Raw genomic sequence first — 26590 nt, forward strand, 5'->3', positions numbered from 1 at the left:
AACATTTAAAATCTGTTCATTATTCAAGACTCAGCTCAAATTCCTCTTTCATATGAAACCATGCTTCACCCCGCAAGGCTGAAAGTTAACTTCCCTCCTTTTGTGCTGTTATTGTTCTTTCTATGTGTGTCTTTCTTGATATAACAGGTTCTCCTTAATGTAATGTGTATGCATGTGTGCATGCATGCATACACACATGCATATACATAATCTCTCCTTGGGTCAACCAAAGGTGACCCGGGAATGAACACTAAATCCCGGGAGAGACATCACAAATCAAAAAGATCATTAATAGTCCCAATTCTTTAATCGTGTGGAAAAGAGGTACATGCTGCTGCTCTTGGGAATTTTTGCTCTGACTTTTGACAGAGCTATAGATAGGGTAGTGGTTACTAGTGGGGTGGAGGAGGATCGGGGAGGTAGACGGGATAAGGAGGGTCAAATATAGAGGAGTAGGGGGAGGGAGAAGGGGGTAAAGGGGATCTAATATATGGTAGCTGAAGGAAACTCGACTTTGGGTGGTAAACACACAATAGAATATGTAGATGTCAAATGATAACGTACACCTGAAAATTATATAATTGCATTAACCAATGTTACCCCAATAAACTTAAAAAAAAAAAGATGTCCCCAAGACTGACTTCATGAACTCATCCTCCCCCAGGTCCCGCTCAAATCAAACCAGTGCCACTGTCTGAGACTTGGTTTATTTATCCACAAAGATAGGTTGAGGTAGGCGGCTCCCGTGAGGCCACCTCATTCCCATGAAGCGAAGCCATCAGGTACCTCAAGAGAGTGTTCATCGCAGGCTCTTGCCAAGGCAGGATGTAGCCTCCTCTCACGTGGAGGTTGATGTGGTCGAGGGGAGCCTCCAGGACCCTCCACTCACCGGTGGATTCACTGCCAGATTCCTAGCGGGGAGAATACAGACGAGGATGGATGACAAGTGCCCGAAATGAACGCATGCCTTATAACAAGTCTTTCCTTCCCACGGAAGCGTGTTGGAAAGTCACGCTTCCGTGGGAAGGAAATACTGCAAATCTAAGGAGAAAATCTCTGACTTTCAGCTTTGCTAAAAACTCCGGAAATCTAGTCTTTTCTCTTTATTTTCCAGAAAAGGTAAGGCATCGGTGAGGAGTCAATGTGATAGGGGTATCAGATTTTATCTAGTTATGCTTTTGTGGATATTTTTATTTAAACGAACCTGGCATGGCGGAAACATGGAAAATGATTGTCTTGGAAAATATGTGCCTGGAAGTCAGGAGGAAACTAGCCTCCTCCAGCCTGCGTGGACCAATCTGGTTCCTCGCGAAATATGTTAGTTCTTACCGTGCTATAGTCATACCAACGGGCTCTGGGGAAGTACGCGCGGATCTCGAAAGTGTTCTGAAATGCAAAATCCACAGATCATTATGAATACGGCAATAATTTAACTTTAACTTTTAAAATTCTTTCTGTAGAATTAAGCTCAAATGGATACTTTATTAATAATTTTAAGAGTTCAGAGGTTTTTGGGAGAAAGATACTGGGAAATTCTTCATATACACAGAAAAATAAATTTTTTAAAGAGGTGAACTTTTAAGGATGCAAGGTGACAAGACATTACGATGAGAAATCAATGAAGGTTATGTTTTCATTAAGAGAGACTTCGAGAAAAGAAAAAGACTAGTGAGCCGGATGAAATCGTCTTTAGAATGCCCTTCCTGTTTTTAGATTATGGGATGGGACGGTTTGTGGAAAACTCACGCTTTCCAGCACGGGGCTGATTAGGATGGCGGGGCCCAGCATGAATTGACTGTCTATATCCCATGTTGTGTTGTCATCGCTAAACCTTAAAAATTAAGAATAAAAAACGATTCATACTGTCATGACTGCTGCGGAGGATTATTCACAAGGCATTCCCGGACCTGCGGCTTAAAGAAACAGGTTATACTCACTCGTGGAGAAGGGGTCGGACGACGGTGCTGCCCTCAACGTGAGCCTCGTGCATCAGCGTGTAGAGGTAAGGCAGCAGGGTGTACCTGGTCTGGAGGACTTTTCTCGAGTACATCTCAAAGGTTGAATTCCAGGCTACAGGATCTTGTCTCTAAAGGGATGAAGGAGCATATGATAGATCACTTCTCCTCTACTCCATCCTCATGGTATCAAGAAAGGACCAGCTGGCACGTATCCCATAGGTGGGCTACACACCATTTCTCCCTTCGTTTCTAGCCTACCTTTCCCCCACTCCGGCCATCTTACTAAACTAGAGCTTCTTGCTTCCTCCTCTTTATCACAGACTCCTAAGTCCCCTGCTCAGGCCTGGCCTTGGCCCTGTACCTGTGTACAGACACGGGTCTCTGTGGGTCTCTAACATATCTTGGGTGGATGTGAGCCCAGTATAAAGTCACTGTTCTTAAAAGCAAAGGAAGCTCCTTTTATCTGAGCCCCACAGGGAGCTATCCATGCTTCTCTCCTCATAGGCACTACCACCCCAAGAGATGAGAACAAGTATATTCTTGAAAATTGTTGGTAATCCTGGGGTTTTAAACTCTGTGAGGTTTCCAAGAAAGGGAGGTTCTGGTGATTTTTTATGAGTTTTCTCAACAAATTCTTAGGATGCTTTTGACGGCGAAAAGGAAGTTGTGATTCGGGCACAGAAAACAGCTGCAGCACAAACCGCCGCCTCACCCTCGTCCCGATGTTGTTGTGGTTTCTGGAAAACGGGTAAAACGCCCCCAGTTGCATCCAGCGAACACACATCTCATATTCTGCATCTCCAAAGAACCCACAGATATCTGCCCCTGTCTGAGAAGACACAAAATTAGAGCATGAGCTGGGACTTTGTCGGTTGCAGAAACACCAAGCTCTGACTGGGCCATTAGTAACGTGACTTACATAAGATATCCCAAAGAGACTGAACTCCATCATGCCTGCAATGAGAAGAGACAGTTAGGTGAGACAAAGCAGGCTTTCGGGAGGGTAGGTTTGTCCTGTTTCTTCTATACCCCATTTGAAAGCTCTGGGCCACTCGATGAAAATTCTGAAAGATATGTATAGATGAAAACTCACAGCCATAGAGAACTCAGCTCCTCTTGATTTCACTGGCCACAAAGACAATGATTACACACAACCAATGCGGCTGAGGAGCACACAGCCAGTCCGTTCCCCACCAGCAGAGGCCCCCGGGGTTAAGCCCACACACCAATGATAGATTTCCTCAGCTGGTCCCACGCAGCCGTGTTGTCTCCCAGCCAGTGTCCTCCCCAGCGGCCAGAAGAGGGGAATGTGGAGCGGGTGATGACGACCCCTCGCTGTCCTGTCACCTCCTGCACAGCTCTGGTTGGAGGGGAACACGGAGGTGAAATGAAGGTGAACTTGAGGGCGGACAGCCACGGACCTTCACTAGAGAGAGCAGCTTCAGCCTGGAGCCTGAGGCAGTGGTGGTGCTCCATTTTAGCCAGAGAGCATCCTGCATCCTCCCTTAGAGTACCTTCCACTTAAAAGTGATGCTAAGGATCCCAGTGGCCTCACAGAAAGACAACTGGAGATATGAGATCACCTAAAATGTAGATTTCCTTTCTTAAAAAAAAAAAAAAGTTGAATTAACTAGCTGACTACACAGAAGTAGGAGGAGGGGGTGGGACGAGGTACAGGGCAGATGTATTTATGGAACAATCACTCTATTCCAGGTGTAATACTGGTCGCTTTCATGTGCATCATCTCATAATCTCACAAGGAAGGTTTCCTTCACTTGTTTTTACCGTTAGGGAACTGAGGCTCAGAGAAGTTCACTAATTCATCACAGGCCACTTAAAAAGCGAGGAGGCAGATCTGGGATCCTAATAAAAGTATATATGACCCAGCATTTTTGGTAATATTCGTTCTTATGCAACTCCTCAAAAAGCAGAATAAATTTTGCACATAGAGGCAAATACGCATAAAAGATGTTTAAATATTTCTCGATCGAAGGCGGATCTGCTGCACACAACCTCAGTCAGAAAACAAACGAAGATCACGTGAGAGAAAAAATCAATGGAACAGAAGAGAAAGTCTATTATGCTAGAATATAATGCAATCCAAACATTTGCTAAATAAAGCATCGCAAATCAATAGACACAGATGAATTATTCAATAAATGATGTCAGGGGAGGAAGCTAGCTACTGTAGCAGAAACTAACTCAGTTAGGTCACTTCCAATGTTTCGCACCAAAATAAATCCAAAAATGGATGGAGGTGTGCACGCGTGCCTACACACACATCTGAGTGAGAGATAGTGAAGGCCTGGGGTAGACAGTAAGGGTGGATGTGAGCAAGGCAAAGAACTTTGTCGCTGACCATTTCAGAACTCTAAAAATCAACCAGCTATACAAAGAAATGAAAATCGTCTGTCTAAGAGAAAGTACTAAATCTTAGCAAGACAGTGAGTCTTGTGGGATAACTTGGGGCTATTTCTAGCTTGCCCCTTCCCTAGCTCATTGTCACCCAAAGCCAGCAGCAATCTTGCGGCAAACAGAGAGGCCTGATCTCTTTTTTGCAACTCTGTTAAAAGCACCATCCCCAGAGCGCAATAATTTGTTTTCTAACTTGCAGCCCCCTGGAAAAATCTCTATTCCCAGGATGTTGTGGCCACTTGATTTGACTCAGAGCTCAACTCAGCAGAGAGAAAAAAATTCCCACCCCCAGGGAATTAATAAAGCAACAAATTTCTGGCAACATCACAGATGCTCAGGCTGTGGTTTCGGCTGGGGCAAACAAAAGCTTGGCTGGGAATTTAAAAGTAAATCCTAGAGAATTAGAGCCTTAGAGAACTTTGTACAGTTGCTACATAGTCATGGGGATCTAAAAGACTGCATATGCACAAAGCTTTGTGCATGTCCAAGAAAAAACCACGAAAGGAGAAGGTTCCAGTTACTCACTTTGTCTGTACTGGAGGCCCTGGGCAAGCAGGAAGTGAAAGGTGAGGCTGTCTTACAAACTGCCTGAAGTTTGAAGGCACGCCTTCTCGTACTCATCCCCTTGCCGAAGGGTATAAGACATAGAGGCAAGGAATTTAAGGCGACTAGAATGGCTTCAATGTTCCCCTCAGCTTGAATGAATTTTATGTTAGGCTTCTTCCTGATTCTAAGAACCTGCCCTCCCCTTTAGAGCATTTACTTTAGAAAAGTTTCGATGGTAAATTCTTTCTCTGCCCCTTTGAGATGTAAAACTTTTAAAAGGTCTCTTGCTGGTGTCGCAGCCCAAGGATCTCCCTTGGAAATGTACTTAGCAAGGAAGACAGTGTCTAGAGGAGACCAGAAGTCTCCATGCTCCAAATGTAACACTCCCTCCTGTCATGACGATAGGAGACATTTACTTTTCCTTAGAATAAGGTCAGTTAGCAAACACAGGTGGCCTATGAACCCCCTACCGCAGCTCTCAAAATCTCTGTTTCAATGAAGTTGAGCCCAGATTGAGTTCTGCTCACTCTTTTTTTCTTTCTCTTTCTCTTTCTCTTTCTTCTCCCTCCCCCTCTCTCTCATTGTAATAGCCTTGAATAAAGTCTTCCTGGCCTATTTAACTTTGCCCAGTGTAAGTTTTACTTTGACAAAGGCAATCTCCCAACTGATCGCTGTCCGACAACTAAATTATGCGGATCCAGCAGTATCCAAGGAAGCCAGGCTTAAAAAATCGAAAAAGAACTTTAAAAGAAGGGGTAGCAGAGAATTCAGTGCCTACAAACTACAGAGAAATACAGAATCTATGGAATTAGATGGAAAAGTTGCTAAATAAATAAGCCATAAGTAAAACAGCAAAAACAGTAACAACAAAAGCACAGCAACAACAACAAACCCTGTGTGTGGGGGGTGAGGGGGATTTTATGCCAGAGTTGTTACAATTTATTAACTGAAACGTTCAGTTTTCAACAAAAAATTAAGTCATGCAGAGAAACATGAAAGCATGCCAAATACACAGGAAAAAAAACAGCCAACAGAAAATGCTGCTGAGGGGCTTCGTAGACAAAGACTTTAGGTGAGCTATTATAAATCTATCCAAAGAGCTAAAGGAAAGCATATCTAAATAATTAACAGAAAGGACAACAATGATGTCTCACTAAATGGAGGATGTGAATAAGGAGACAGAACTAATTTAAAAAGGAACCAAATAGGAATTCTAGAGTTGAAAAATGCAATAACTAAAATTAAAGATTTACTAGAGGGACTGAGCATGAAGCAGATGTGAGCTAGCCGAAGAAAGAATCAGCAACCTTGAAAATAGATCAATAGATACCGTGTGGTATGAGTAGCAGAAAGAAGAATAAAGGAAAGTGAACAGGACATCAGAGACATGTGGGACACCATCGAAGGTACCAACATACACATCCTTGGACTCTTACAAGGAGAAAAGAAAGAGAACACATATTTGAAAAACATATTTGAAAAAATAATGCCCAGAAGCTTACATGCTGAAAATGATAAAATATTGCTGAAAGACGTTAAAGGGGATCTAAAGAAATGAAAAGACGTCCCATGCTCAAGGATCAGAAGACTTAGTATTGTTAAGATGGCCATCTATAGCCATGCCACCCTGAACTAGCCCGATCCTGTCTGATCTCAGAAGCTAAGTGGGGTCGGGCCTGGTTAGTACTTGGATGGGAGACCACTTAGGAAAACCAGGTGCTGTAGGCATGAAAAATAAAAAATAAGGAATTGTAAGCTGACAAGGTCCTTGCAATCTGTGAGGTCAACCAAGGGTTGCTCTGGCTAAAAAAAAACTTTTTAATTAAATTAAATTTAAAAAAGATGGCAGTACTCCCCGAACTGCCTTCCAGAGCCAGGGCAATCCCCGTCAAAACCCTTGTTCCTGTTTTGCAGAAACTGACAAGCTAATTCTAAAATTCAAATACAAGGGACTCAGCATAGCCAAAACAATCATAAAGACCATAAAGAACATAACGACCACATACTGTATGAGTCCATTTCCATGAGTGTCCCAATTATGCAATCCACATGGACAAAAAGTGGCTGCTGGGGCTCGGGAGGCGGGCACAAGGGCAGGGAATGACTGCTGATGGGACCAGGGTTTCCTTTTGTGACAACAAAAATGCTCTAAAATGTGATTGTTGTTATTTCTATCAACTCCATGAATATGCTAAACACAACCTAACTGCTCACCTTATTTTTTTATTTAAGTATATTTGACATATAACCTTGTGCAAATGTAAGGTGTATGATATGCTGATTTGATATATTATGTGTGGAAGTCTGGTTGCCCCTGTAGTTATAATTAGTACCTGCTCACTTTAACTCAGGGAATTTAGCAACCTACTTGGTTAATATGACTTGGAGGTTGTATGGTTGCTTGGTAAACCATACTTGCTATTTTGATGTTCATCTGTTCAATGTGCATCATGTAGATACAAGCGCAATACATATATATATATATATATACACACACACACACACACACACATATATGACAAGACAAAAGTAACGTGGAAAATGATCTTTGCTGCCAGTGACAAAAGCACACTCACTCGTAGGTGGGCCGCGTCTGGGACCACCCGTACAGGCTGTGCACGTCGTAATGCTGCACCCGGGAGCCGTCCGCCAGGATCTGCTCGCTCTCCATGCACAGGGTCTTGCTGCTCAGACCCTGGTCCCTGGACTCCAGATCTGGGAGGAAATGCTGAGTTATTTCCTGATCAACCTGATCTGCACATTCACTGGAAATGCCCATCGGCTTGGCATTTCTCTATTTCAATCAATGACTTCGCTACCAGTAACAGCTCCAGTTCCAAGAATGTTTTTGCCTACAGAATCAATGTGCTGTGACCTTGTAACTAATGGCAAGGACAGCGTGTAGAGCTGGTAAAGGCGCCCTTCTTTTTTGCTCCACTCAAACATTTAGCAGCATCATAAGCTCCTTCATTGGTATGACTGTGTCTTCCACTAGATGGTAATGTTCTCAAGGGAATAAGGCTTGTTTCGATCAACAACAACATATTAATGTTGCTAAAGCATCCTGATTTGTTAGTACTTGCCTGATACACGAATATTAACTTAAGGGAAGAAGGAGAAAAATAAGAAAGGAAGGGGGAAGAGAAGAAAAGAGGGAAAAGGGAAGGAAGGAAGGAAGGAAGGAAGGAAGGAAGGAAGGGAGGGAGGGAGGGAAGGAGCGAGGGAGGAAAAAGAAAGCCTGGGTATGTTTTCGGGAGGGAGGGAGGGAGGGAAGAGCAATAGGAAGCACAGTGATGACCTACACATCAAGAAACTTGGATTCCAGATTCCCCCCCACAAACTGCTGGCGTAGTGCTTTCAGGAAGGTAAGTCACTTCCTCCCCTGGGTTTCTGTAAGGTGAGAGAGTTCACCATTCTGAGAGGACTTTGAGTCTCTATTTCTGTTTGTACTATAGGTCAACCAGGGTGTGTCCTTCATCAAGTGCATGAAGTATCTGTGAACACGAGCAGGAAGAGTGCAGGGTAGGTTTCTATTCTCTAATCAAAAGAGCATGTGTTTATGTGTGTGAGTGTGTGGGGGGTGTGGTGTGGTATGTAGGGTGTTATTTAAAGTCTTAGCAATCGGCTCATAGTTGACAATGTACTCGAACGTACCATGCATTTCCTGGCTCCTGTCACCCACATCGAGTCATTCTTTCTATGCTCGATTAGTCATTTATTTGCACTTACTCTTTTGGGATTCTGTATCACATTTAAGAGTGTTCTCTCTTCAGAATGAGACTTCCCTCTGACAATAAGGGGAAAACTCTCAAGGTTTTTGAGCAGGGAAATAATTTGATGAAGAAATCAGTTTACATACATGGCATGTAGGGTGGATTATTAAGAATTTCATCACTGCAGCCCACGACAGATCCATTCACAAAGTTTGATGGCTCGTTCATATCCTGAAATGAGTAAAAAAGATTTTGTGATGTCAGTGGCAGTATGGCCTTTGCTACAGAGGTCACCGACCTCATAGAGATGAACGTATCTTATTTAAGTCCTCGCATCAGCTGGTGGCTTCACTGACTGTTGAATCTCGGGCATTGACTCAAACGGACTCTAAGAATTCATGTTGGTTCAAGAAGAGCACCAAACTCCTAGCTTTCTTGGCATTGTTCAACTTGCGAGGATTGTTTCGTGGGGACAGAAGTATTGAGATGATGCTGGATCTACGACCTAAGGAAATCTCCTCTTGATCCGAGTCCTCCGACTCTATCTCACTTTCTCTGCTCACTTTTTATCTGAGGTCAGTGGTTGCTATGAGCTCCCCCTCCTCTTTCTTAGCTCTGTAGCTGGACTAATTCGGACATCAGTGTAGTCCAAGCACGAGGGGGAATGTCTTTCTTCCTGCGGTGGATGCAGTCCCGGAAAGCCACTGGCAACTCAGAAACAGATCTGGAAATCAATACTTACTGGGGTTTACTACTTAAGTGCAAGAAACAGCAATTCCTGAGGTGAAGGGTCACTGCCTACTTTATCAATGGAAAAGTTAAATTTCTGTGTATTGGACAATAATAAGCAGGACATACTAAAAGGCAAGGGTAAGTATCTTGGACATTGTTGACTATTTCGAGTTTGCAGCTTCAGCTTTCCCTCCAATGGAACAAGACCCCCGAAGGTATCAGTATCTATCCCTCAGCACTGCCCACGTCTCTTCAGTGCATGTTTTGCCTGTTTGGGTTAATCTGTGCCCTTTCACGTGTCTGCTCTGTGCCTATCCATCCTGAAGGTGAGTGACTGGGGAAGCCCCCGTGCTGCCAGTAGGCTTAGGGGTTTGTGTCTGGGTGAAATATGGCTTCCTTCAGCCTGGCTCGGACCTGAGGAGCCCTTCAGAGCTGGCCCAGAGTATGCTCAGGACTCCGGGCCACTGGGCAGTAGGGAACGAAACTGGGACATTGATTTGTTCCCATCCCTAGAAAAACACACATAGAAGAGCTCTGGACACACGTCCCAGAGACATCTCAGGAAGCCCTGCTCCTAGGCCCTACCGACGTGTGTAACGGACACCTGAACAGGCTTTTGAAGCCATGCCCTCAGAGGCATCCCCACCAGCATACGGGAAACATGTTTCCTTTGGGATTCAGACCTTGCCCTGGGCCACAGAGTGGGCTCCCCGGACTCCTTAGTGTTGGCTTCTGGTCAGGTTTGGCCAATGAGGGGCACTGGCATAAGACTGGAGGAGGGTGGGCAGTAAGAGAAGCCAGAGTATTTGCTATCTCTTTCTCCGGCATCGTCCCCAGCGATGGCACGTCTCCTCCACAGTCTCCATCTTCCACCAGGCCATATGGCCCCAGGCAGACCTGCACTTACCTCTGGGCTCCGGGTGGTCCCAGCACCTCAGTTCTGTAACAGCACCCCTCTCTTTCATCCCTCCAGCCCTAACTCCCGGCTTTGCTCGCCTCTGCATGGCCTGCTTGTATTTCCAAAGGAAAACCACCCAGGATGCACTTACAATCCACAGTCCGTCAAACTTCAAGCTCTTCTCCGACTCTCGGGGGTTTGAGTAGAGCTCTTCTATTTCTTTCTTCCACCATGCAGCCGTGCTGTTTCGTAAAAAGTCAGGAAAGGCAACGTGGGCTCTGTACAGCTGTAAGAGCAACACAGACGCTCACACTGGGTCCCAGCCCATCCAGGAGGGGCGTGTGGGGATCAGGAGGGGATGTGAGCAGGTGCTTGTGCAAGGCACTGCCCCTCTCTATATGCACCCTGACCCAGGTCTGCTGCTGCTGCTGCTGCTGCGCAGTTTACTGTGGACACTAAGGGATCAGGGAAGGCTGATTTCATTCTTTATTTCCCTAGGACATTAGATTGTCATAAGTCCCTTTTACACATGGGATTCATTTTATGACTGGACATTTAATCATATGAAATGGAAAATTAACTGTCAGTGTCTAAACTATCAAACTTCAGAGATACAAATGCTTTGATCACTCTGGCCAATTGAAGGAGGCCCATCATCCAGGGAAAAGTAAGCTGCATGGTGGGTGGGAAGCAAGATGCCCAGGCTGACATGGCATCAAGTCCTGAGATCGAAGACATTATCCTTTTAACTAGCTTATATTTTCTTTTGTATGAAGACAATTCACTAAAAACCCAGTCTGTTCATAACCTCCCCAGGGAAAATATTCTAGACTTTGGTTCATTATTTTTCAAGCAATATTAGATTCAAACAAAATACAACTCATTGAAGGCACACTTGTGAAGGTATCCCATTCATGATTTCCTTCTACACATTTCGATTTAGCTGCTTGTTGAATTTTGCATTTGAGAATCTTTCTCTGCCAAGAAATGACCAGTTGATAAGCATACTCAACTTAGAACTACTTCACAAAACTCATTAAGTATCCAGATATTTAGGTCAAGGTAGACCAAAATCTATGTGTGACTGACTATACCTTAACCTGAGTTTCTTGGTCAAGGGATCCATCCACATTCACATTGGGCAGATCTGGCCACACCTAGAGAAAAACAAGAAAAATGAAAGCTTTTCAAAGGTATTAATACAGACGAAGAGATGTTTCACATGTTAGAATCTAAGGACAGACCTCTCCAATAAAATTCTTGTAGATCTTTGCCATTAATTGAGTTGTAAAGTCTAAATATATGAAATTCTGTTAGCTGAAAATAGGCTGGGTCTTTTGACTCATTCTGTAAGTTATCAGAATTTCATTTTTAAATTTAATGACCAACAGAATCCATTTTAAATATATCCTCCGAACAATCACCTTTCAAATGATTGCTCAGCTCTCTGTTATGCCTGTCGCAGACCAATAACAAAATTCCCTTTATGAATAACAAACATGAAGTGTGACACTAGAGAAATGAGGTTGATTTCCATTAGCCTCAATACTTTTAAGCAGCGTTGTGACTTCTCGGGAGCCCCAAGTACATGTAGCATTAAAAAGTACATAGTATCAACCGATTTCATCTATAATTAAAAGAACACTAACTCTATTTATTAATTCATTCAATCAGGAAACACCTATTGAGCACTTACTATACGCCAGGCACTCTTCTACAATCTGTATCCACTGAGATTTAAGTAAGAAACAGCCCTTGTTTTCTGAGTTAGAAGATGAAACGTATGCTAAACTCTCAGAGGGCAATGGTACAGAAAAGGGAGAGTTAAATTAGTCACTGAAAGCTTCATAAGAGGAAATGTTTGAGTTGGTCTTGAACTGCAGATGTTATTTGGGCAAGCTGAGAAAGTAACATTCAAAGGCACAGCAAACATAGCATGTACCCACAGCAAGAGGAAGTAGCATGATATAATTACAGAGAGAGTTTGAATCGTGGCTAAGAGCTTCTGTCATCTGGAGTCAGGAAGTTCACCTAAAATCCTGTGGCTCTAAATCAAACAATAAGGATGAAGGCTGGGGCTCCAAAAAGGAATTAAAGGAGATAAGAGAAGGAGGGCCATCTATAGGATTTAGTGATTTATTTAGACGTGGAGGCTGATGAAGCATCATAGGCCAAAGATGAGTACAGGTGTTGAGTGTGGGTGACTGGGAGACACAGACTTCGGAGCCATTCCTAAACGGATTATTTATGTGTGTCAAATGACTGGCTGGTCCACATAAGGGATGGGACATCAAAATATTTCCAGGCAATAAAACAAAGGTCACTGATATTTTAGAGGATAAGATCTGTGACCTTGGTCTTATTAACTGTTTACTGAGCTAATCAGTTACAGATAGATTTCTACTCATCATAATTTATAAATTACCCAAATCATTTTGTCAAGATTTATTAAGAGCCTCTTTCAATCAAGACATCATGGTGCTGATTAATTATAGACACCTCCTCCCAATCCTTACCTTTCCCCAGACAATATCACCATCAGGCCATGTGATGAATACATTGTTTTCCTGCCCTCTGGTGAATGGGAGATACTGGGTCTCATTGCCAGAAATGGCCGGATCCTGCAATAAAAGGGTTTAAAGCAGAAAACATGAGAAAACCATTTCTAAGAAAAATCCTCTCCAAAATTTTAAGAATTCACAGTGCAGAAGAAATGGTGAACTTCAATACAAACAAACAAAAATACAACCCATGGATCATTTGCCTTATGTCTACTGGGTAGTTGAGAAGTAAAAGAATATACTGATGCTTCTCTATAAAATTCTTGAGAAAAAAAAAATGCTGGCTAATGTTTGATAACAATTCCTGGAGATAAACTAGGTTAACAAGACATTACCCTCATGTGGAGAAAGCCAATTTATTGTTTCCAAGGTGTAACAGCAATATTCCTCAACAACATGAAACTTTTTTCTTCTATTCTGTGGCCCAATTTATCCATCTCAAGTGGCTTTCCCATTCACCCCATCCCTTATCTATCCCATTTCATAACTGTCATGTAAATCTTCACCATCCAAAATTATATTTTTAATTGTTTATTTATTGGCTGTATTTCTCCAATAGAATATAATCCCTATAAGAAAAAGGACATTGTCTTATTCATTAATTTAGATTACAGACATAGCTTTTAGAACAGTGATTTTCAAAGACCTAGTGCTTAATAAACAATGAATGAATGAGTGAATGAATGAGTGAACAAACAAAAGTCAGCAAATAATACCCTAACTTTTGGAAGCTAGACTTTTTTTTTCTACATTCAGTGTTTTAGCTCACAGTTCTTCTAACTCTACCAAGAGAACAGTAATAATAAATTACAACTCAGTGACACTCAGGACCAATAAATATTGCAAAGTATCATCTTTTAAAAGCTATTTTTCAAGGGGATCAAATATATGGAAACTGGACTTTGGGTGGTAATCACACAATAGAATATATAGATGTCAAATTATAACGTACACCTTAAAATTATATAATTGTATTAACCAACGTTACCCCAATAAATGTAATAAAAAAAATAAATAAAATAAAAGCCATTTTTCTCATTTGTTCTTTCCTCCTTTATTTGATTTTTAAAACTTAAAAAATAATAATTATAGATGCATAAGCAGTTGCACAGATGTGCAGAGAGTTCTCATGTACTCTTCATCTAGTTTCTATCGATGGTATTATTTTTAAAAAATGAACATAGAAACAAGAAATGGGATCTAATCTTTCTAAATACCTACCAGAATGAGGATAAATCTCATGCCATTTTGCTTCATTTGCTCAATCAGGAGACTGAGGTTTTGAAAGCTGGTGCTGAGGGTGAAGTCCAGCTTCCGGTCCATGTAATCTATGTCCACATGCTGAACATCCTACAGGAAGGAGCAGCAAGGTGTTTGGGACCTCCGGCAGTTCCCCTCAGGGCACACAGACTGCTCTGCCAGGCTCCAGGTCCTGACACTTGCCGACCCCAGCCCGGGTCCCTCCGAATTTATCCCATTACTCCCCTAGACGGACTTTTCATTTCTGCTGATTCCTGCATACAGATCACCTGTCCCCATTCCCTCTCCTTCTCCAGTTCCTCCAACTGGAACTCTCTCCCCTTTCCTTCCCTCAATTCAAATCTTATCTACTTTTCAAATCTTGAACTCAATGAACCTATCAAAAAAAATGCTAAATATTCAAGGGTAGAAAGTAGGGCTCCCCTGAGAAACAGAAAAGATTATATCTGTTTTCCCTTTTTTCTCTAGTCAACCTGACTGAATTTATCTGCATTTAGAACTATATTATTTTATAGCATTCTAAAATGTATATACTCTTTCCACCATCCCAATTTGTCTGGATGGTCCTCGAGTTGAGAACCTTGTCTTTTCTTTTCTCTATATGATACCAATCCAGATTTCTGCACATGAAATGCACTCAGTCAAAGATTGCTGAATGATGGCTAAAGTGGTTAATATTTGGTTTAAAAAAAAGAGATGCTTCTTTTTAGCCTAAAGGTGACAATTACCTGTATTGCATTAAGACTCTAGGTAAAACTTGAGAGAGTAGAGGCATATGCATTAGCCAAAGCTTAGGAAAAACATGAACCAACATATTATTAATATTGATTGCCTTGGTGAGGTAGCTCTGTGGATTTTTTCCATCTTTCAGTTTTCCTATCTTTTCTAATTTACGTTTAGTAAGTATAGTAGTATATAAACAGAAAAAAATTAAGCCTGGATGAATGTTTCAAATTATCTTTGATGAGAACATCATAACACTTTATTTAATCCTCATCTTCTGATCAGTGATTGTCCTCCACAAACTCAGGAGGTGAATTAAAAGTATAAAGAGAAAATGAGTAATGAAAATTTGATCATTATAAGAGGAGAAAGAGCGTGCTATTTGTGAAATTCTGCTTGCTGACAGAAATTGACTGCACTTGTAGGGGCTTCTCTAGGGGCTAGGTTGTCATTGTAGGATATGCATATATGCGTATTTGTGTTTAACAGAAAGTGAAGGCTTGATTTTAACTATTTTCTTTTATACTGCCACTTTATATCCATCCTTTCCAAGGACAGTCAGAATATAATCTCCGAAAATTGTCATAATCTTGACATGGTTCTCACTTGGAAGTCCCCAAAGTCATGGTTTAAGCCCAGCCACGGCTACTGTAGCACAGGATATTCTTGGCAAGAGGCAGTGAGTAACATTACCCTCCGCTCATTTCTGGATTGATGCCCTTCGGTTTTGTACCCTTGATTTAAAAGAGTAGCACGCAATACATTTGAAAAGCAGGACTAGCTCCACAGCTACATTTTCTCTGTACTGAAGTAGTCATCAGTGATTTCTATGAAGACATTTTCAATTTATAATTACACACAAATCCCCATAACTAAAGCACGAGTGGAGCGAGGGTTTCATACGTAGGGAATCTGGGCTGCTGTCATCGCATTGTATAAATTGGAGATTTCGGTATCACTCTGATATCCATAGCGACTCAGCTGGAATCCCAAGGCCCAGTACGGAATCATTGCTGGCCGACCGATCAACTGGAATAACAAAGAAAAATGGATCCAAGTAGATTTCTTAGGGAAGAAAAGAGTGTTGGCTTATGGTTGAAGCAACTTGGGCTCATCTATTGAGTACCGTCTGATCTCAGAGGCCTCGCTCAAGAAAAATAAAAAAGTTGAATAAATGTGGAACGACCGTGGGGATGCAGAAAGATAGAAAGTCCTCTGTATTCTAGAGTCTCCACTCTAGGAAACCTGAGAACTCAGTGGTTATTACCGATTAGAGAGTGTCAGAAAGGCTATTTGGCAAATAATTAAGAGACACATGGGTTATTAATATGCCTTTATAGCCCTTTAACACTAAAACCTGACTTTTAGAAAAGACGGCAATAATGTAGTAGGGACATTCAAGGGCCATAAGAAAATAATTGGCCTTTCTTGGTGCCCAGATTGTGGTAACACCCAGTAAGTGCAAGATGGTTGGACAGTAAGTGACTAGAAGGACTTCTAACCTCGGTGTACTGCTGAGTTACCAGCTCGGGGGTTGGCCCCAAAACTACGTAAAAGTCCAAAATCCCTCCTGTGGTGCGGTATGTCAGGGCAGGAGTGGGCTGGAATGTCACATCTGTTTAAAAGAAAAAAAAAATGAAGACTGAGCATCTTTGGAACTGTGTATTACCCAGATAGGGAATCTGCCCTAAAATTTGCTATTTTCACTCCTTTTCTTTAGTGCCCTCCTCCTATAAAATGTCTTCTCTCATGCAGTAGAACCAGAATGGACTTTTAGGTACCCCAAACATAATCTCAGTCTCAATGTCTTATGTCACTCTGTGAACGGTAGTTAAAATGTCACAGTTAAATAAGTCATACAAAAGCAGGGACCTTGTTTACTCAAAATTTTACTCCTAATACCTGGCCTAGAGTTCTTAGTAAATTGTGAATAAATGAATGAATGAATGGTCAGTTTATTTGTTCTATGTCCCTTGTCTTTCAATTTCTCTATTTCTATTGATATTCCAGATTTCCATAAAGTTGTCACAGCTGTTTATGGTGGTCCTTGGGGGAGGCGCCTCTGTCTTACCCATGGCATTGCTGTTCAGCAAGAGCACTCCGTGGGCACTGCCATCCTCCTCCAGTGCCATGTAGTAGGGGTGGACACCGTAGGAATTCTTCTCGTACTGGGGCAGTCAGGGGGGCGGGTGGGTAAGCAAAAAGACAAAAGCCAAGAACTTCTTTCTACCTCATAACCAAACCAGCCAACTCCTACTCAACGCTGAAGGTTCAGCGCAATGCCATGTCCTTTGTAAGGCCTTCCTTGACCCCGCCTTCCACCCCAAGCAAAGAGCTGAGTGTCATCCTTGTTTATTATTACCTAACTCTATTACAGTGATGATTACGCTGTTATCATTATTTCCATATCTCGCTCGCACGTGCTATTTCCATATCTTGCTTGCACGTGCGCGCGCTCTCGCTCGCTCTCTCTCTCTCTCTCTCTCTCTCTCTCTCTCTCTCTCTCCCTCTCTCGCACCGGTCTATAATCCTCTGGAGAATAAAGACAGTGTCTTATTCTATGTGTGTCTGACACATAGAGTATATTAAACAAAAGTTATTGAAATAGATAAAATTATTAGTCCACAGGGAATATGCACATGCGTGCATAATAAGTGTATATATATTCTAAAAGACTAAAAGGTTATCTATATCTATCTATCTATCTATCTATCTATCTATCTATCTATCTATCATGTCTTTTAGGGACAGAGGGTAGACCATATGGCCTATTTCATCTGAGAATAGAATTTGTCAATATAAGGTGAAGCTGAGGAATAGGGTATCATATATAGACATATGGATTAAAATAAATTTACATAGAGAGAAACCAGTTGATAATCTTAGTCTTCTGTGCTTACCACTGGGGGCTCGTCTCGAGCAAACATTCCCCACGTGCTCCAGCTAATATTTCTTCTGAAAGTCGTGTGCTCAGTTTCCCCAAAGCCATAGATGTTCTGAGAGGGGAGCCGAGTAGAAACGGAAAGGAACATGTCGTCGAAGGTGAAGCCGGGGAGCTGAGAGTCCCATCTGCAACATAAAGGCACATATTCATGCCAAGCTGCTCACAGGCCGGAGCACACAGGGAATCCAGTTAGGACACCTGACTGATTCAGAAGCCTCCTGAATTGCTGCACGCCTGGATCCAGGTTCAAACACTATGAGATGACCCAGGTCATAGGAATGGCCATGACTCACTACCCAGGTTCTGTGTTTGCATTTTTATTCTGTAGTTTGCAAGGCTGAAAACTCCTTTTCTGGGTTATAGGCTCCTTGAGAATCTCACTTGTCTCTGTATTTCTAGTTCTCAATGTCTGGCCTAATCGCTTGGATAAGTATATGAGTAAATGAATAAGTTCTAAGCAAGTTTTCCAACAGAAAAGTGTACAACTCTTAGAGTGACTTTTCTGGATTGGCCAAAGAACTTCCTATCAAAGAATTCGACAGAAAGTCAGAGACGCAGTCAAAGAGAATTGAAGATTGTCTGCACGTGCACGTACAGATGACAGTCTCTGTCAGGATGGGGAACTTCAGCCCCAGGCACAATCCAGACCTGCAGTTCATCCCACTGAGCAGAGGGACAGGGGTGAGAGATGACAGCTCCTTTCATGCTTAATGTTGTGAAAGCTTTACGTCTACAGTGTCGACAGAAGCAAAGACTATGAGACACCATGTCACTCATCTTAGCTACCTGTGTCCCTCTCCTGACTCTTCTGTTACTGTTTGTTAATGAGGCATATATAACACTGGTTTCTATCTTAGGTTATCTTATTAAATAGAGTTTTCTGTTCTACTTAACAAGAACAATGAGTAGAAATAAATAAAAAATGTTCCTTTTTCTGAAATCAGGCAACACTTCGTGTTTTTAAACCTTTGATTAATCATTCTTGTTGAGTTCATGACTAATAGAAAATGAAATCTCTATTGAAGTAAGAAACAGATACCCTCTCTGTTAAACACACACACACACACATGCACACATACGCACATACACACACAGAGAGTCTCTAAGGCTAATATTTCACTTGCATTAATTAGAACCACTGTAATTGAGTCTAGAGCCACTCTGTTTAAAACCAAATAAATAGGGCTTACATCACAGTGCTGGAGTTTTTTCGTCGAATCTGGATCCCAAAAGGATTGGTCTGAATCCTCACATCATACAGGCGGTTTTCAGAGGCACCGACAGGAGAGGAAGGGGTGTTCAGAGGCACTGGGACCTCATACCTCTTCTTAGTGGGATCGGAGATCTGACAAGGAGAGAGAAGGAGAGTTTCTGATGGAATCTCAAACCTGAAACTCCCCATGCCAGCTCATATAATTCAGTTCCCATGTTTTCTGGACAGTTTGAATCAGATCAGGAGGCATCAAATATCCCAAAGCAAATAGATGTGAGGCTTACCCGCCTTCTGTGCCTGACACAAACCCTGAACTGCAAACATGCCTCCGTAATACCCATGTGAAGCCAGAGGGCACTTCCTCTAAAGAATGTGTGAATTAAGAGTACACAAACTGTGTAAGATTATGTGTGAGCATCTGTGTGTTAGAAACTAGAGAAATTCGTTTTCGTAAGGACTCTGTGATCTTGTTATGGTTGAGCTTCCAGATGTTGCTCAGCTTTTCCATTCCTCAGATTACTCTTCCGTATCGGCCCCTCGTTCCTGCCTACCTAACAGGATTGCCGTGCAGGAGAAAGGCAAAGTGTTATGCCAGGGTCAGGGAGAGCTGCCATTGTGAGCAAGTGTCCTTTCTCTCATAATATTCGCCCGCAGGTTACACTTGGGACAAGTTATGTCAAAAGCCTTGCTTCTCAAAATTGCGTTTCTCAGACCAAAAGCAGCTGTATTACCTGGGAGTCTGTTAGGAATGCAGAATCTCAGGCCCCACCCCAGACCTTCTGAATGGGAATCTTCATTTTCACAAGACTCCTAAGGGGATTCATCTGACATTAAAATGTCTAGAGCTGAGCTGTCCAAGGTGCTGTCCACCAGTCACATGTGGACATGAAGCCCATGAAATGCGTTCGTGTGAACTGTAAGGGCAAAATTCACACCAGATTTTGCAGACTTGGTATAATTAAAAGATCCTACAGTATCTCAATAATTGTATTTGGATCACATGGTGAAATGATAATATTTTAGCACATTGGTTAAATAAAATGCTATTAAAATCAATTTTTGATTTTTTTCAAATAACACTTAAAAATATGGTTATTAGAAAACATATGTGGCTCACGTTGTATTTCTATTCAAGCAGAGTGAGGGTGGCCTCTTAACTTGCATCATCAGCATCTTTTGGAACTTGTTAGAAATGCAAAGTCTTGGGCTGGAGACCCCGAGGGGGAGGCCCAGCCACCTGAGTTTTGATAAGGTCTTCAGGTAATTTTGACTCATGCTAAAGTCGAAGAACCAGGGCTAGAGAAATAACTCTAATGTTGGAAGTGAGTTAATGCGGCTCATGTGAGTTTACCACAGAGCAGACATTTTTTCCTCAGGGCTAAGGGATGATTCTTTGAGAATGTTAATGACTTAAGAGTACCTGCTGGGACAGGAAGTTCGCAACTAGGTGGATTTCAGGTCGCATCCCAGCTCTACTGTCTCCCAGCTGTCTGGCCTTTACCTCTCTGGGCCTCAGTACCCTCATCCAAAAGACAGGGCAACGGTATTAAGACATTTCAGTGACTTCCGTCCACCTGGTGCTGTAAGGTAAAGGCCTCCACTCTGAGGGCCAGAACTAGCAACGCGGGGCTCACCTTGAACTGTAGCATGTTTTCGGTGTGGTAGATCACTGTGAGGTTAAGGAGGCTGATCTTTGCAGAGAGAGGGTCAGAGACAGCCGTGGCCGATGAGGGGGAGGATCGCGTGTCCCGTGTTGGTGGTGGCGGTGTTGCCTCTTGCGCTGACCCGGGGGCGGTCAGCAGGGGAAGGTCCACAGTGATGCCGGCAGGCAAATACTGGATGTTACTGGCTGCATAATTAGGGATGGTGTCATAGAAACAGGTGGGCACGCCAGGAACGGCTGTTTGCTGGAACAAGGGGGAGGGCAGGGTGGTGATTCTTGGTCAGCTTCTAACACCACACTCCAAGGTTCGAATTACCAAAGAAGTTGGTCAGCATAGATTAAGTCTCTGCCACCATGTCTGTTACTATGAGTTGGATTATATTCCCCCTCAAAAGATGTAAGGTCCTCATCCCCGGTTCCTGTGGATGTGACCTTATTTGGATAGAGGATGGACATGGGAGGCAGGCACCCGGGGAAAGAACACCATGTGAAGATGAAGGCGGAGATCGGGGTGATGTTTTTGTAAACCAAAAAACACCAAAGATGGCCAGCAAAACATTAGAAGCTAGGAGAGCGACATGAAGCAGATTCTCCCTCACAGCCTCTGAAGGGACCAACCCTGCCGACACCTTGATCTTGAACTTCTAGCTCTAAAACACTGAGATAATACATTTCTGTTGTTTTCAGTCACCCAGTTTGTGGTATTTTATTACGGCAGCCCTAGAAAATGGATACATTCATTTAACACACACACACGTGCCACATGTGTGTGTGTATGCACGCACATACACACACACACACACACACACACACACACACACACACACTGGCCTCCTGTAACAGTTGAGTCGTAAAGGGTCAGCTGGAAGCCTGATCTGGAGACCGGAACCCTAGGGCAGGGTTCTGCTCCCAGTGTCCTTATTGATTCCACTGTGACCTGGAGGACATCACTTATTTTCTCTGGCTTTCTATTTTTCGTATCATCCTGCTTGGACTCTCAAATAGGTGGAAAAGATCACTTAAAATACTCCATGCACAACGTATTATCGCTATGTTAAAAATAAAAGTGGGGTTTCAAATAATGTGGGGGGAGGAAAGAGCCAGAGCAGCAACGAGATTCTTCTGATTCGGGATATCTGAGGAAAACACTGATCACCTCTCCCTCCGAGCTGACAAGATCCCACATGTGTTGGCACAGGATCGTTTTTGTCCTAAAGAATGATTCCTGTTCGACCTGGCAACTTTCGGAAAGTGTTTCCTCGGTGCCTAATTATTCACGGGGCAGATTTTAGAACTTCCCGCTCGTGTGGCAGTCTGCTCCCCAGCCTTACCTCCCACAGGCACCCTCGCTGCCTGCAGCTCTCCTCGGAGGCGGTGGGCTCCTCAGGGTAGCAGTTGAACTTCTCCAGGTCACTGACGGGAAGATTCCACGTAATGGAGAATTCTTGTCCTAGTACCAGTCCCTTGAGATCAGTGATTTTCAACACCTGAGGAAAGAGGAAGTAGGTCATGGTGACAAACGAGGAGAGGTGGAGGCACCCAAGTGACATCTTTCTCTGGGGGTCTGGAAGTTAGGACTCGGGGCGCCGGCCCTTCATCCAATATCACTTTGCCATTGGATTGTTGGAATGTTATTGGTTTTCCTCTGGGGCTTTTGACCTCCCTGCCAGGAAAATGCACTTGGCTTGTCCCTGACCTTTCCTGGCTCGTGGTGTGACTATGGAATACTGAATGGGAAGGGCCGTGATCATGTTAAGGATAGATCACGTGCAGGACTGTCACTATCAGACGACTACCTTCTGAGAGTGATGCTCACACATTTTAATAAGGATGATAGCAAGAACAACAGCTAAACTTTATTGAGCATGGACATGGGCCAGGCACTGTGATAACCACTTTATGTGCATTATCTCTGTTAATCCTGTAAAGCTGCACTATGCTGCGAAAACATGGCTGTCTCTGCTTTACTAAATAGAAAACTGAGGTTCACAGAGGTTTACTGCTTTGTCCGAGATCTCACAGCTAAGGGATGGCAGAGCCAGGACTGGAATCCCATTCTGCCTAACTCTAGAATCCAAGCCCCTCTCTTTTGCTATATGTGTTGGCAAAATGGCAGGGGGCTGCCCTAAGAAACAGTAAATTTCCCAGCACTTGGAATGTTCATTGAACAACTGGAATCTCTTGCCCAAGGTTATCACACAAGGGAATCATTTAATAAGAACAAAACCGATGACGCCTTGTGTTTTATTTAACTCTCCTTTTCTATATTGATACAAAAATAGCTTAAACCGCTAAGGCAATATACCAGCTGTGTCCCAAAGAGAGTCTTGAACTTAAATGAGAGGGTAAAGGTGTAAATACTCTCCAGAACTAGGCCAATGTATCGAATAATACAGTTCGAATAACGTATTGCTATATCACATCTGGGATCAGCATGTCTAGTTTTAAATTTGCCCAGAGAAGATCTGCCTTCCTGCAGGGTCCCCCTGAAAGAACTGTCCTCTTCAGAGTCCGAATGGAACAAAGGGCCGGGGTCCATGTTACACATTCACGCTTCTCCTTCTGCATCCTTCCTACCATACAGTAGATTTCCCAGCATGCCAGTCGCCTCTGTGACTGTCCAAACTCAGAAGAGCAAGGACGACCTAGCGGCCAGAATCTCAGGCCAGGGCTCTCGGCGAGGGCCCTGCAGGACAGCAGGATGGAACAATTTCTCACCTTCGTTGAAGCGCTGTAGTCAACATTTGATATGGAGGTGAAAATATTATTAACTAAGACAGTAAGATTAGTAGGCTGCTTGTCCATTCCCAAGATTATGATGTCTGTGAACATGAGGTTATCAGGGTCCTTGTAATTATTATTTGTAATCTTCGCCTGTAGAAGGTTCTGAAAAAAAAAAAAGTCAGTTTAGAGACCAAGTACGTCACACTCTAACTGTGCCCAAATACCACTCCACATCCTTCTCTCTGAGATCCACAGATGTCCTTTATCTCTGGGGTTCGAAATGGAATTTGTTAACCCAGATTCTGCACAGTCCTAAATCTTTCAGTAATATTTTGTGCTTGCTTTGCTTCACTGGTTATACATTGATTCTATTTACTCAGAAAATATGTTCCTGAGATCATGGAATTTTCAAGTGGATAAGATGATACTTGCAAACAAAAAGACACAAACGCACAAGAGATCCGTTGGCATACAAATGCATAGACACACACACACACACACAAAATACAGCCTGAATAATTTTTTCTTTTTATTTTAATGATAATGGTGATAAGAGCGAAAATGCATAAATGCTTACTATGCCCCAGGCACTATACTAAGCATTTTGTGTATTACCTCACTCAATCCTCACAGCAAACTATGAGGTTGAAGCTATAATGAACCCCATTCTCCAGATCAGGAGACTAAAGGCCAGAGAAATGAGCTAATTTACTCAGGGAACCACAGTTCGAGAGAGACAAAGTTGAGCCATGACAAAGCAAGAGGAGCTGAAGACTAAAGAAAGGAGGGCATTGTGTGGAAAAAAGCCAGTCCCTAAGGCTACAGGCTGTGTGATTCCATGTACGTAACATTCTTGACAGGACAAAAGCGCAGAACTGGCGAACAGGTCAGGGGTTGCCAGGGGCTAAGAAAGGAGGATGGCGGGGAGGCAAGCAGGTGCAGCTGGTATAAAAGGGAACCTGAGGGGTTCTTGGAGTGATGAAAATGTCCTATGTTGATATAGCATCAGTATCAATATCCTTGCTGTAAAATGGCACCGTAGTTTTATAAGATGTTATCATTAGGGGAAACTGGGTGAAGAGTAAAAGGATCTCTCTGTATTATTTCTTACTACTACACGGGGCTCTATAATGATCTCGAAATAAAAAGTATAACTGGAAAAAAAAACTCAATGTAAATTTTAAGGAAAGGAGAAGTAAGGATCGAGTTCCCCACAAAAACAATCTCTGTCCAGGTACAATCAGACTTCTAAGAGAACCGAACTGGAATGCTCCTGTCCTCTGCTAGCTTTGCTGCCTTGCTTTCCCTTAGTCCCTTGGGAAAGAGAGAGAGAGAGAGAGAGAGAGAGAGAGAGCGCAAATAATCTTATGTCCCTTCCGACCTGTCAAAACTGTCACTTCATACCTGTGCCCAAGGTCAAGTTTTGGGAGCTGGAAAGGACGTCTGTTAGCAAAGAACCTCAAAAAAGTACTGTAGCACTTACCACCCACACTCGCACCCCACACACCCCACACACACACTTGTACCCACTTCTTGGAGGTTAGGACTCACCATATAAAACTCAGAGTTGATGATTTTTTTTTTTTTTTTTAAGAAAAAAGCACGTTCTTCCTTGAACTCATACTAAACGTTTATAGGCTTATATATATCTAACACAGATGATAAACTTCAGCTTAACTTTAATTTTTTCCAGGACCATGGGAGTCAGGCACTGGCCCTATTCCACAGGACTAGGCTTCTACGGCAAAGCATAGTCACAGTGAAGAACGTACACTGTGTGTTCCTCAAAAACGGTACTTACAGAGGTGACAGAAAAATCATACAGAATATAATTCTTTTCATCGACAGCATCTGAAAGAGAAAGATCGAGGAGAACTTGTCACACAGGGTGCCGAGGCCGTGCGGTCACGCTCTTCTCTTCGGCGGGACGACCTCTGCCATCTGGCTCTGCCTACCCACATCATACCCGTTTTTGTCCAACCTCCACGAAAGTTTCCTGGACGCTTTAAACCCACAGTAACTGCTCTCTCCTCTGGACCCCGTGGCACTTCGAGTTACTATTCTTCTGGCATTTAAAACATTTTGACTCGCTGTATAGTTACCCACGTGCACCAGGTATCTACTCTGCTGGGCCAGGAGGTCCTCAAAGTCAATGCCTCTGTCTTATTCATCTTTAGCCCCCGGATACGGTGCAACAAGGAACAGCTGATCAATAATAATAAATGCCAGTTCTGCGAAGGGCAGGATTTTTATATAATCACATAAGCTTATGTGAGGTACTTAACGTGGAAGTCCTACAGTGGCAAATCACACTGTGTGAATTAGATACTTCCTCCTCAATAGTAACCAAGCAGTGGTTTTACAAATCTGCTAGCGAAATGTATTCCTTGGTTATCAATAATGATACCCAGAGGCGAGACTAAGTAACCTAGTCAATAACATACAAGTTGCTCATTTGAAGTCGATTTTAATGCATTGTGCTTGGCCAGCCAAACTTTCAAATAAGCATCGACGGTAATGGCTGAGTGCCGGCCTGCAGCGACTAAGTGCGCTGAGCACCGCAGTGATGGAACCACCGTGAGGAGGTACCTGGAGACACGCCATCATCCCAGTACAGTTCTCCCTGTGCTTCTCTCTTATAGTCCAAGGCAACAATGAGTCCCAGGGAGTTCTTCCGACTGTAAAAGAGCAATTCTCAGCTTTAGAGCATGAAGAAGAGGTAGAACAATGTTAAACCAGCCCCCTTCATGCCCCACGGATAGATAATCTCAGAGCCTATCCCAGAAACTGAGTAGATGTTGACCTTGTATGGAGATGTGGAACGTAGGTGTGGGTAGACTGCGGAGGTTAGTAGGGAATGAGCATGAGAAGAAGAGTCGAAAGCAATGGCTCCTGCTGGAAACCGGGTTCATGACAATAGTGACGACTGGCACTTTGGGGTGCTTACCGTGTGCCAGGCACTCTTGTAAGTATCCTATACACATTAAATCATTTACATTATTTCATTCGAGCCTCATAATAGCTCTAAACAAGCCAAACTATCATCATCCCTGGGTTACAAATGATAAGCAGAAACAGAGAATGAGTTGCCATGGTAACACATCTGGTATGTCATAGAGCTGGGGCTTGAACCTAAACTTTCTGGCTCTTGGTCTCGAAGCTCTGTTGACTTTCATGTGATACTGTCATCTCCTATTCAACTCGCATTCTCTCACGCTTAAGAAAACCTACTTAAGAACC

At 43.0% G+C, this 26590-nt stretch overlaps 1 protein-coding gene and 1 pseudogene across 1 annotated transcript in view; one reads left to right on the forward strand and one right to left on the reverse strand.

The window, feature by feature from the left end:
* The window catches only part of LOC102878555 (probable maltase-glucoamylase 2), a 70312-nt gene that overhangs the window by 11972 nt on the left and 31750 nt on the right, over positions 1-26590 (reverse strand). The window contains exons 21-43 of the mRNA XM_025045843.1: positions 25940-26028; positions 25152-25201; positions 23345-23512; positions 21958-22113; positions 20598-20870; positions 18941-19095; positions 17707-17875; positions 16878-16974; positions 16309-16421; positions 15710-15835; positions 14045-14173; positions 12779-12883; positions 11357-11419; positions 10414-10548; positions 8779-8863; positions 7496-7634; positions 3185-3318; positions 2878-2912; positions 2671-2787; positions 1938-2086; positions 1747-1831; positions 1330-1386; positions 787-911 (exon numbers count right to left, since the gene is read on the reverse strand). Of these exons, the coding sequence (XP_024901611.1) occupies positions 787-911; positions 1330-1386; positions 1747-1831; positions 1938-2086; positions 2671-2787; positions 2878-2912; positions 3185-3318; positions 7496-7634; positions 8779-8863; positions 10414-10548; positions 11357-11419; positions 12779-12883; positions 14045-14173; positions 15710-15835; positions 16309-16421; positions 16878-16974; positions 17707-17875; positions 18941-19095; positions 20598-20870; positions 21958-22113; positions 23345-23512; positions 25152-25201; positions 25940-26028 (2754 nt within the window). The remainder of the gene's footprint in view (positions 1-786; positions 912-1329; positions 1387-1746; positions 1832-1937; positions 2087-2670; positions 2788-2877; positions 2913-3184; positions 3319-7495; positions 7635-8778; positions 8864-10413; positions 10549-11356; positions 11420-12778; positions 12884-14044; positions 14174-15709; positions 15836-16308; positions 16422-16877; positions 16975-17706; positions 17876-18940; positions 19096-20597; positions 20871-21957; positions 22114-23344; positions 23513-25151; positions 25202-25939; positions 26029-26590) is intronic.
* LOC112478730 lies at positions 6529-6647 on the forward strand (annotated as a pseudogene).

The sequence above is a fragment of the Pteropus alecto genome, unplaced genomic scaffold, assembly GCF_000325575.1.
Source record: "Pteropus alecto unplaced genomic scaffold, ASM32557v1 scaffold22, whole genome shotgun sequence".
NCBI classification, from domain to species: Eukaryota; Metazoa; Chordata; class Mammalia; order Chiroptera; family Pteropodidae; genus Pteropus; species Pteropus alecto.